General features: G+C 37.2%; 1 protein-coding gene across 8 annotated transcripts in view; it reads right to left on the bottom strand.

Moving 5' to 3' along the window:
• LOC139754093 (calcium-transporting ATPase sarcoplasmic/endoplasmic reticulum type-like) overlaps positions 1–12298 on the bottom strand; it is an 86699-nt gene that overhangs the window by 19744 nt on the left and 54657 nt on the right. For all 8 annotated transcript variants that reach the window (XM_071671167.1, XM_071671169.1, XM_071671168.1 and 5 more), the window contains exon 6: positions 7411–7553. In XM_071671167.1, the coding sequence (XP_071527268.1) occupies positions 7411–7553 (143 nt within the window). The remainder of the gene's footprint in view (positions 1–7410; positions 7554–12298) is intronic.

The following is a 12298-nucleotide window of genomic DNA, read 5'->3' as shown; positions in this document are numbered from 1 at the left end:
GCATGTTCAGACACTATGCTTTCCCATATTATCAGGTCATCAGGTCCCATCACCTACCAGATTTTACACTCAGTCCAACAGCAGAGGTGCTTTTGAGCAAACCCAGGTATTCCCAAGGTAAAATTTGTTTTTAACCCTAAACATGACATCTATGAAAAGATCTTGACCTCATGATACATCCATTGAGGGAAATGCAGCAAACCACAAACATGTTACTCTTCCAATATTGGAAAAGGTGGTGAAGGTGAAAAAAGAAGATATAGGTGCTTTGAAAAGTTTTTGTGAGGTGATATGGGAGTCTAAACAGTTTACACTATCAAGAAGCAGCATTTAAAGCAATTCATATTCTAAGCAAAAAGTAACAAAGTTAAAGGAATCAGTGAGTGTATAACACTGCTGAGTGCTAAGTTTGCTGACCATGACAGATAATGTGCTGTATTATTGGTTCTGGCAAAATCATGGGGAGGGTGTCCACCTATTTCTGGGACACATTATCAAAAAAGCCAAAAAATTTCATTCTGATCTGAATATTAGTTCTCCATGTGAGTGCTGTCTACGTTGGCTGCAAAAGCTTAAACACAGGCATAGGATTCACATTTCTACAGTTACGGATGAACAAAACTTTTTTGACAGAGAGGCTACTGAACATTATGTACATGAATTTGCAGTTTCTGAAGGATGAGGAACTTAGCCCTGGGCAGATTTATGATGCAGATGAGTTGGGTATCTTTTGGAAGTGTTTGCCATGACACACTTGCTGGCATAGAGGAGACAATGGCACATGGTGGGGAAAAATATATATATATATATATATATATATATATATATATATATATATATATATATATATATAAATATATCTTTCATACTATTCGCCATTTCCCGTGTTAGCGAGGTAGCGTTAAGAACAGAGGACTGGGCCTTTGAGGGAATATCCTCATCTGGCCCCTTTCTCTGTTCCCTCTTTGAGAAAAACAAAAAAAAACAAGAGGGGAGGATTTCCAGCCCCCCGCTCCCTTCCCTTTTAGTCGCCTTCTACGACACGCAGGGAATACGTGGGAAGTATTCTTTCTCCCCTATCCCAAGGGATATATATATATATATATATATATATATATATATATATATATATATATATCTTTCTTTCTTTTCATACTATTCGCCATCTCCCGCATTAGCGAGGTTGCGTTAATATATATATATATATATATATATATATGTGTGTGTGGAAGTCGAGAACATTATCTCGGAAAGCAAAAATGGGTATGTTTGAAGGAATAGTGGTTTCAACAATGTTGTATGGTTGCGAGGCGTGGGCTATGGATAGAGTTGTGCGCAGGAGGATGGATGTGCTGGAAATGAGATGTTTGAGGACAATGTGTGGTGTGAGGTGGTTTGATCGAGTGAGTAACGTAAGGGTAAGAGAGATGTGTGGAAATAAAAAGAGCGTGGTTGAGAGAGCAGAAGAGGGTGTTTTGAAGTGGTTTGGGCACATGGAGAGGATGAGTGAGGAAAGATTGACCAAGAGGATATATGTGTCGGAGGTGGAGGGAACGAGGAGAAGAGGGAGACCAAATTGGAGGTGGAAAGATGGAGTGAAAAAGATTTTGTGTGATCGGGGCCTGAACATGCAGGAGGGTGAAAGGAGGGCAAGGAATAGAGTGAATTGGAGCGATGTGGTATACCGGGGTTGACGTGCTGTCAGTGGATTGAATCAAGGCATGTGAAGCGTCTGGGGTAAACCATGGAAAGCTGTGTAGGTATGTATATTTGCGTGTGTGGACGTATGTATATACATGTGTATGGGGGGGGTTGGGCCATTTCTTTCGTCTGTTTCCTTGCGCTACCTTCGCAAACGCGGGAGACAGCGACAAAGTATAATAATAAAAAAAAAAAAAATATGAATAACTCTTGGTTATTGGAATAAGTGAAAAGCCCCATGATTTATAAAGGGATAAAAATCATGGTGGTTCTACATGAAGCCAACAAATGTGCATGGATAATTCAGGAGATCACAAGTAATTGATTCCATAATCAATCTATCCCCGAGGCTTGTGCATACTGCCATAAAGTTAGGTTGGCTGTGGACTGCAAAACAGTGCTTCTTTTGGACAAATGTACAGCTTGCTTCCCTATGAAACAATTAGAGGCTGACAATTTCTTCCCTAATTATCTACCCACAGTTGCACATCATCAATTCTGCTAAAAGACCAGGGAGCTATTACATTATTACATCAAATAAATGCCACAACAGCAACAGTTTCTTTACACTATTTTGTGAAAAGCTCTAGTAACGGTGGTGTTGCTGCTCTAAAGAAGGCCTTCAGTATCAAAAATGCTATATGGTGTCTGGCAACTGAATGAGACAGCAACACAAAGGGACCTTGCAAAATCATAAGGCAAAAATTGTGTTCTGTAACTATGGTTAATGGCAAGGAAGCAAGGGAAAACTCTGAGGGCTTTAATTCAAATGAAGCCAAGATGAAGGCAGCACATCACTTGCATTATGACAAACAAATGCAAAGTGATGTTGGCAATTATTCAAATTGTGACTGCTAAAGGAGCATGAAAAGCTATTCATATTTCATAAACAAAATGACAAAGTTGAAGGAAATGGTGAGCATATAGCATCACTGATATTGCAATGAATAATATCTACTGTACAGTGAAAAGTTTTTATCGAGGATGTAAGGCATGTGTACGTGTACGAAGAGAGGAAAGTGATTGGTTCTCAGTGAATGTAGGATTGCGGCAGGATAGTGTGATGTCTCCATAGTTGTTTAATTTGTTAATGGATGGGGTTGTTAGGGAGGTGAATGCAAGAGTTTTGGAAAGAGGGGCAAGTATGAAGTCTGTTGGGGATGAGAGAGCTTGGGAAGTGAGTCAGTTGTTGTTCGTTGATGATACAGCACTGGTGGCTGATTCATGTGAGAAACTGCAGAAGCTGGTGACTGAGTTTGGTAAAGTGTGTGAAAGAAGAAAGTTAAGGGTAAATGTGAATAAGAGCAAGGTTATTAGGTACAGTAGGGTTGAGGGTCAAGTCAATTGGGAGGTAAGTTTGAATGGAGAAAAACTGGAGGAAGTAAAGTGTTTTAGATATCTGGGAGTGGATCTGGCAGCGGATGGAACCATGGAAGCGGAAGTGGATCATAGGGTGGGGGAGGGGGCGAAAATCCTGGGAGCCTTGAAAAATGTGTGGAAGTCGAGAACATTATCTCGGAAAGCAAAAATGGGTATGTTTGAAGGAATAGTGGTTTCAACAATGTTGTATGGTTGCGAGGCGTGGGCTATGGATAGAGTTCTGCGCAGGAGGATGGATGTGCTGGAAATGAGATGTTTGAGGACAATGTGTGGTGTGAGGTGGTTTGATCGAGTAAGTAACGTAAGGGTAAGAGAGATGTGTGGAAATAAAAAGAGCGTGGTTGAGAGAGCAGAAGAGGGTATTTTGAAATGGTTTGGGCACATGGAGAGAATGAGTGAGGAAAGATTGACCAAGAGGATATATGTGTCGGAGGTGGAGGGAACGAGAAGTGGGAGACCAAATTGGAGGTGGAAAGATGGAGTGAAAAAGATTTTGTGTGATCGGGGCCTGAACATGCAGGAGCGTGAAAGGACGGCAAGGAAGAGAGTGAATTGGATCGATGTGGTATACTGGGCTTGATGTGCTGTCAGTGGATTGAATCAGGGCATGTGAAGTGTTTGGGGTAAACCATGGAAAGCTGTGTAGGTATGTATATTTGCGTGTGTGGACATATGTATATACATGTGTATGGGGGTGGGTTGGGCCATTTCTTTCGTCTGTTTCCTTGCGCTACCTCGCAAACGCGGGAGACAGCGACAAAAAAAAAAAAAAAAGAAGAAAAAAAAAAAAAACTTTTCTTACAAGGCATTCATATTTTCTTTGTTTTCGAGTCCTTTTATCATGTTCCCAGGAATCATTTTACATGATAATTCTGTATCTTCATTGCTGTATCTTTTTAAAACACAACCTTTATGCCTTTTATTTGCTATAATGTGTATATCATCATGTATCTATTCTTTTCTCTAAGCTTGTGATTTCATTTCTTTCAGACTCTTGGGGTAATGCATATACTCTAGATGTGTGTGGTAGGTGTCTTCACTCTTCTAACTTGTTTAAAGTATTTCAATCCGTTTCACTGGTGACCATATAAGAGAGTAAATGTCAGAGGACATTTTCATCATTAGTTTTCTGTCTCTTCTTGTGAAAGGTCTCATTATCTTCCCACTTGTTATTTTTCTGCTTGAAAGCACTATTTTGTCAATGTGTTCCTTGAATTCCAGCGTTTCATTAAACGTCACTCCTAAGTCTGATATATTCTGGCTATTTCTTTACTTGTAGGGTGTAAGAAGGCAAATTTGTATTGTTAATCACTCCATGACTTATCTGCTCAAATTTCTCCTCATTAAATTCCATGAGGTTCTCTTCTCCCCATCTGTAGACAACTTCACATGGTTTTCTGTACTTAGTCTTATTTCTTCTCATACAATCTGCAGAATACCTAAAGATGTCTTCTTTCATATACAATCTATGTCTGAAATCATGATTACAAAAAGTATTGAAGCTAATACCACCCCTTGCGGTACAACCAAAAGTACATCTTCATAAGACAGAGAGAGAGAGAGTAGGAGAGTGTATCTTCCTATGTGTTCTAATGATGAAGCTTTGCCAAAATGGCATGCCTTGCTTGATGAGTACAACCATTCCTTTCTACTGCCACATGCATTACATTATTATTATTACTTAATTATCAACACTGGGTTCATATGGATTCATTTCAACCATATCAAGTTCTGTTTTAAATGTTCAATACTTGTTTCTTATTTCTCTTGGTAATTTACTGAATTGCTGTTCAAGTTTCCTGGCTGAGCTCCCATATATATATTCAATTAATTTTCTATATTTTCTCTGGTACACTTGGAGATCTAATAACTTTCTTTCTCACTGAGAGAGAGAGAGAGAGAGAGAGAGAGAGAGAGAGAGAGAGAGAGAGAGAGAGAGAGAGAGAGAGAGAGAGAGAGAGAGAGAGAGAGAGACTGTGTAGTCAAGTGTTATGTGTGAGATGGGAGATTGTTTGTTTGTGAACTAAATGCCAACAGCCCACATATGGGTGAGGCAGACAGAAAAGACAGCAACCTGAGCCAAAAAGAGTGAAACCTGACAACTACTGAAGTGCTGCTTCACCGCACAGCTATCACTAATCCTCCTGATAATTTAACAGGTAATACTGGTAATATCTCTAGTTGATAATTCCCTAACACCTACTGAAGAGAGATATAGAAAGACTATCTGAAGTAAAGAAATGAATCCTACACATAACGTAACCTAACCCTACTTTTTCCTTAAGTTTATTACCTCAAAGCTTTGTCTAATCTGCTGCAAACATTTGCTCATATGTAAACCATTTGATCTTTAACTGAGTGAGCAGGATACGTGTTTCATATTCTAATATTCTAAAATAAAGTTTTAATACTGCTATGGCGAAAGCTTCATTATATCATAATACATACTTTTCTTGGACCATCCTAATTAATAATAAGTTCAGTGATGTACTCCTGTAATAAACTAATTCTAATTTGTCATTTCTTAAACTGAACACAATAAAATTATCTAACATCACCATGGTTGAAGCATTCCCAATCAACCAAAGCAAACACACAAAGCTAATCAGACTCATGAAAAAAAGTCTACTCAAATCAATGGATGTACTTATGAGAGCATTAAATTACACACATTCAAAACCAGATAAAAACTAGATTCTAAAAACATGCTCACAGTACATGGGCTGGTACAATAATCATCAGTGCCACAAAAAAATAAAATTCAACTTTACATGCATTCCGGGAAGTGCATAAAAATTAATGAAAGAATGCAGAAGCATATTGGGGTATTAACCCTCTAACCTCACAATCAAGTTTCCTTTCCATGCCTGTGCTACATTTTCTACTCATGAAAAATATTTTCCCCTTACTGAATGAGAGATAAACGATATAAAAGTAAATTTAGCCTAGCTAAAACATGGACAAGCAGCTGCACTACTGCCATCATATATAGCATAACAATGAATAGTGCTTCTACATGTTTTAACATCTACTTTTTTCTACTTCATATACTAATGGAACAATTATCATATTGCTTTTACTATTGTGATTAATATAAATCACATATATTGTACTTTATCAGTAATACCTACCAACAAAACTTGGCAATAGCGGCCACATCAACACAAAATGCATATCCCTCTCACGGTAACTGAGAGTGACTGACCTGTGAAGGTTTTCAGCACCCATAGGCACTACCCCCTATCCCTATCCAAAACTCAAGCCTTGAAACTGTTGCAGGAAATCTCAATGTGTTCAAGTATGTGTGGAGCAGTTGCATAGACTGATGTAAAAGTACATTCTGAGTGGTTAGAGGGTTAAATATCTAGCAAGTTATATAATTATTGGCAAGTTGCACAGAGCATTTGTGGAATCCATGTTTAAGATGGCCAAATATGTATTAGGGAGGAATACACTAAAATATGGATAGTATAATAGGAACTAATCTATCATATGAACTGTATGTTTTGTTTATTCATCAACCTCAAGTTTTGAAACGAAATAATAGCTCTCAGTATCACTTATAACATATTTCTTCTATGGTACAGACTCTTGTGTACACCAATTTCCTCTCAGTGAATAATAAAAATTCATCCCTTACACATTATATAACACGAAGTTTGCAGATGTGGTGAAAAAGGTAGAATGACAATGCAAGTAGTAGTGACCAGACAGTAGGCTTACTAGCACACAATTTGAATATTTACAAGTAAAGGACTACGGGACTAAAAGTAGATTTTGAACTCTTTACCTGGATAATGGCACGAGCTATACTCGCCCCATCCATGTCTGCGTGCTTGTAAAATGAATAAGGTTTGCACCAATGCTTAATCACAGGTAGTTACTTTAGCTTATTTGCTAATTCTTAAATCTAAAAATATAAACTACCATCTAACTCTGTTATGACATGAATTCATCTGGTAACCTCTTATGTTAATCTCAATATGGTGTATGATCACTTGGCAAAGTCTGCTCACTAAGGTTTGATAAAGAAACTATTGTTAATAAGGAAATGCATTTCATTGTTAGTAAACACTGAACACTAGAACAAAAGAACATCAAAGGGGTAATATTCCCTGTTACTTTGGGAATATAAAGACTAGTATTACAGAGAGCTTGGAGGGGAATTACATCAAGAACATGAGACAAGATCAGCGCTCCTGAGTGGAGTAAATATTTTAAAGCCTCAAAAACTCTGATCCTGGTGAAAAGATTATGCCACTCAAAATAAAAGAATATCATTGTCAAAAAAGTCTCATTAATGAGAAAGAGACTAAGGAAGGGACTAACCTGGTTGACAGCCTTGGGATCAGGAATAGGATCAGTATGCTTGATAACAGAAACTGACTCGCCAGTCAGGATAGACTGATCAATGCGCAAAGTTGTTGAATAGATCTTGATCAGGCGAAGATCTGCTGGAATCTTGTCACCAACTGCAAAGAAGAAACGTGATTATCAGTTTAAACAAAGGATTTTACAAATATCTTATCAAACAAGCAGAAGGAAAGCAACTTAGAATTTCGACATTTGAATTCTGCAAAAAAAGAAGGCAAAACTGTATATAATGACAATCCTGCAAGGAACCAAATACTACTTTCAGAACTTAAAGAATAAAGACTGATTGGCTATAGGCAAATAACTATACTGATATCAGGCAGTAAGCTATAAGTATGGTAAGGTGAGCTATTGAGGCATATCTACATAAGTATGTTGATAATTCCAAACATACTGCCTTGACTATAATAACAAAGTTCAACAAGACTTTCCCCAAAATTTATACAAAAAAAAAGGTAATTAATGGGTGCTTACTTGCAGTCTGCCATAGAAGGAAATTAATATGCTAACTGGATTTTCATGATAAGAGTGACTTTTAAGAAAATGTAAGAGAGAAGGGACCTGCCTACCTACAGAGTACCTAAGATGAGATTTTACCAAAAGACAGAGCTAACATGTAACACTCACTGAACACCTAGCACCTAGCTTAATATAACAAGCTTACTTTTGAATATTTGTCACTGTTCCAAGAATGCTTTTAATTTTGAGATAATGTACTGCACTGCATGCATATCTCTTCATCTTTCAGGGCTCTGTTTATTTCTAACACATTTTTGGTATATTCATACCAACGTTTTTGGAAACTAAATAACAGTACCTATACTGTCTGCTGAGATGATTTTTCTCTCATAATAAATTCCTTCATCCCCTCAATATCTTGTCATGCATAGATTATCGTGTAGTTTTCTCTTCTTTCAAGGCTGTAAGGTTACAGTTCTTTCAACTTCTCATGATAGTTCATATGTTCCAACCCCTTAATTTTGCTCATGAGTATTTCTGAATTTTTTCTAGCCTGCTTACTTCAGTTTGTTTGTATGGTCACAATACAACACAGCAGTATTCACTTTTGCTTTTATATACTTTTAACATTTTCATCTTTAGTTTCCATTTCATGCTGAGATAGTTTTCACTGTCATTCATCACTTGGCATGACAGCACCATCCTGTCGATATGCTTTTTGAATTCTAGTTTCTCGTTTATGGTGACCCCTTGAACTCCGATGTTTGTTTGATTTTATATCATTTTCCATATCAAGCCTTTTCAAATGTCCCATGACTTATTTGTTCAAATCTATCTTTATTGAATTTGAAAGTGAAAGAGATAGCACCCAGCTACATTAGTTAGCTTAATAGTTATCAAAAGACTTAAGCAAAAGATAGAGATATTGCATTGCCCTCATTTTGGTTGATGAATACTGGTTTTCTCTTGGCTACATCCTCATTTCCTGATAATGAATCCTGGGTTTTTCTGGAACTGACTTTCCCCATATTTTAAAATTTTCTCAAGATATCTATGTAGTTGTTCCATGCACGTTTCTGATTTCTTCTGTTGGTACACTGAAAAGTCTTTCTAACTTTTTATTGTACCCTCATTTATATCTACTTGACATTTTTTTTTGTACAACCCATGACACTTCTGCACACTTAGCAACTATTTCTTCTTGAAGTATTAAGCCTTACTGTCATGCACAGATCATCATGTATGTGTCTCTTCTTTCTAGGCTGTAAAGTATGAATTCTCTGCCTCTCATGATAATTCACATATTCCATCCACTCAATTCTGCTTGTGAGCTACTTCTGAATTCTCAAACTATTCCTGTTTGCATGGTTGGTGACCATACGACAGAGCAGTATTAAAATTTTGCTTATGTTCATTCTATGCATGTTTTTATTTCTCCTTGTACTATACTGAATAGATGTTCTAACTATCTGGTTTATATTCGTCTGATTTATTTCTAGCATGTTCCATAGTATTCTTGAAGATTTAATAACTCTGTATCTTCCTTGTTGAGAGAGAGAGAGAATGTACCACATACAAGTAAATGCAAGAGGATTTTGCTAAAATGGTGGGACTAGCACATACCTTTCACTGGGAGGAAAAGTTGGTTACTAAGAACAAGTCATGTGAGTTACATGTTGTCAAGTCTTGAGTCTGAGATGGAGAGTGTGTATTTTAGTGAGCTAAATGCCAGTCTGGGTGAGGCAGAAAGAAAACACAACAACCTTGGTCAAGGGAAAGAAACCTGACACACTAAAGGGCTTGTTTAATGCTCAGCCATCACTAACCTTCCCAATACCCAAAACAAGTAATATGTTCCTGGTTGGTGGCTGCCCATCAGCATGGATTTTGCAACAAAAGAAATGCTTAATGCAAGAGAATTTGTGTAGGTTTTTTCATGATTCCTGTTCAGGGGTGTGGTTAGTTTGTTTCTTATTTTAGAGTAGTGTCTCATATGTATCTTTGTGTTCATATATAATTTTGTGTGTTCTTTGGGGAAAGGATTTCATTGGAATGTGTCAGGAGTGCTTCATGATTGGGAGCTGAATTGGTGTGGTAAGTCTGGATCTTCTTTAATGTGTGCAGATTGGTTTTGTTGGGTCTTGTGGTCCATTGTGTTGAGGAATGAGTGCCAGTTTGTCTTTCTGTGATTATGTTAGTGATGGTTCTATTCAAAGTTTGGATATGTTCTCTGATTTCTACTCATGGTGAGTAGATCTGTCTGAGGTGGTTTCTTTGTTTTAGATGTATAATTTGTGAGAAGTTTGGGTTGTATTTTTCTTATCCTTGAGGTATCTGCATTTGTTGGCTTGGTTGGAATTGTTGAAATATGACACAGCATAATCTAGGGATGGGATATCATCTATACTGAAGTTTTGGATCTTTCCTCACACTGTGTGAAGGCTGGCCAGTTTGCTTTCCTGTAGCTAGTTAAAGTCTATAGAATGGGAGTATGGAATAGGTGGGCCAGGTGGATTGCCATCAGGATTGGCAGCTGGTCAGACAACAGTTGGTGTAGCATGCTCCAGTTGGTCCAAGTGTGTAGGATTGATGAGCATGTGATTTCCAGCAAGGCTGAATGCTGGAGGTTGTGGGTCAAGAGTCTGGTTGGCTAGTTGCACAGGTTGGGGATTTTGAAAGGTTGTAGTTGGTTTATGAGTAGTTCACCTTGAGTGTGAGTGTTGAATTAATTCGGATGGCAGGATTGAATTCTCACAGACATAACAGTTGGGTATGTTGGTCAGGTTTTGTCATATTTTCAATTTCTCTAAAATATCTAGTACAGTACTTTTTCCTTTAATGACAGAATGGTTAAAGAGGGTATGTAAAGATATCTTATGTATTTCACAATAAATGGAAAATGGTTGGTAATTTGTACCCCAGTTGTGGAAAAGGACTATGTCATGTAAAAACAAGGTTTTCCTGTTCTCTTGAGCAGCATATGTCACCATGTTTCATTCATAGTGACAAAGTAAGTTTATCCATAGCAAATGTAATAACATTTTGTGTTTTCTGGGGACGGAGTTTTACATGTGTTGCCCCATCTCCTTAACCCTATATATATATATGTATTATATATATATGTAACCTCAAGCAGGTAAAGTCTAGTGACATCTACATATCATTTATAATCAACCCAAGACCAATTTCTATCGAATAGTCCTGGTGTTACCTTGCAGCCCAAGGAAGTGCTGCTTCCATCTACAAGAAAATGTAGACAGCTTTGGAGTGAGATTTTCTTTTGAGATTATATTCCCAATGATACAGCCTTGCCAAGAGTGACTTTTCACTCAAGGTGTAACCTTGAGCAGAGAGATACTTAATGTTGACTGTGCTTTCCTCAGAAAAATAAGATTCTTATTTTCCTTTAGATACTACATGTCTGTAATTACTCCCCTTTACTAGTGAAGTATCTTTCCTTAAAGTTAAGTGAGCCATATTTAGGCATGATTTGAATCAACGTTCAAATATTCAATGGTTTGTGAGTGCTACTGTTACCACCTACCCATTTTATGTGTTCATCATCATAAAATGCTTACATCTGCCTAACAGGAAGGCTCTTGATATCTTAAGGTTTAATTGCTGATTCAATTCTTGTTCACACTATGAGACAAATTCATTCTCCAGCAAGGCAATTAATGATCCAGATATGGCTTCAGCAAATGACTGATGCCAAGTGAGAAAAGACTGCCATCCATAAGTAAAAACCCATTACATTTTGAAAAAGGAGTTAAATTACTAAATCTGCATAATCAACATGCAAGTTACAGAAAAATTAATTGCAATCAGTAATCGATGTTCCTCTACAATGGCTGATCAGACTTTTTAGAAAGAGAAGGATAACATATATGCAAGAATTTCTTGGCATTTTGTTTCATACCATGTCACATTGGGAACTCTTTGCTGTCTCTAAATTCTACGAACCCTTTTTTGTCTCTTTCAAAATTTCAAACTTTAGATGGTTGGTGAGTGGTAAAGAGCATACTGTGGCTAAGTTATATCTCAGTTATCTCTTTATACATATATATCTTTCAAAATTAATACCCAGAGGCAGTCATATAATCTTTTTACTTATTGCCAAACTGAGGGAATACAGAAACACTACAAAAACTGTAGTTTTATATTTACAATAAAGATATGTAAAAACAAAGTATGGAATGTTAATGGTAGCTAGACCATTAAGTTGTAGAAGCCTTTAATGTTGCTGTTCCTTGAAAAAGTAGAGCAGAGGAATGGTGTGATCTAAATGGCCATTGGGCAATGGACTTTTGCTTATAAACAATCTTAAAAACAATCTGGCGGATGTGCTGGCTGGAGTCTGCAGATTTCCAGCAGTCTGATTGGG

Source organism: Panulirus ornatus, chromosome 16 (assembly GCF_036320965.1).
Source record: "Panulirus ornatus isolate Po-2019 chromosome 16, ASM3632096v1, whole genome shotgun sequence".
NCBI classification, from domain to species: domain Eukaryota; kingdom Metazoa; phylum Arthropoda; class Malacostraca; order Decapoda; family Palinuridae; genus Panulirus; species Panulirus ornatus.
The sequence above is the reverse complement of the archived record's forward strand: the minus strand, read 5'-3'. Positions and strand labels throughout refer to the sequence as shown.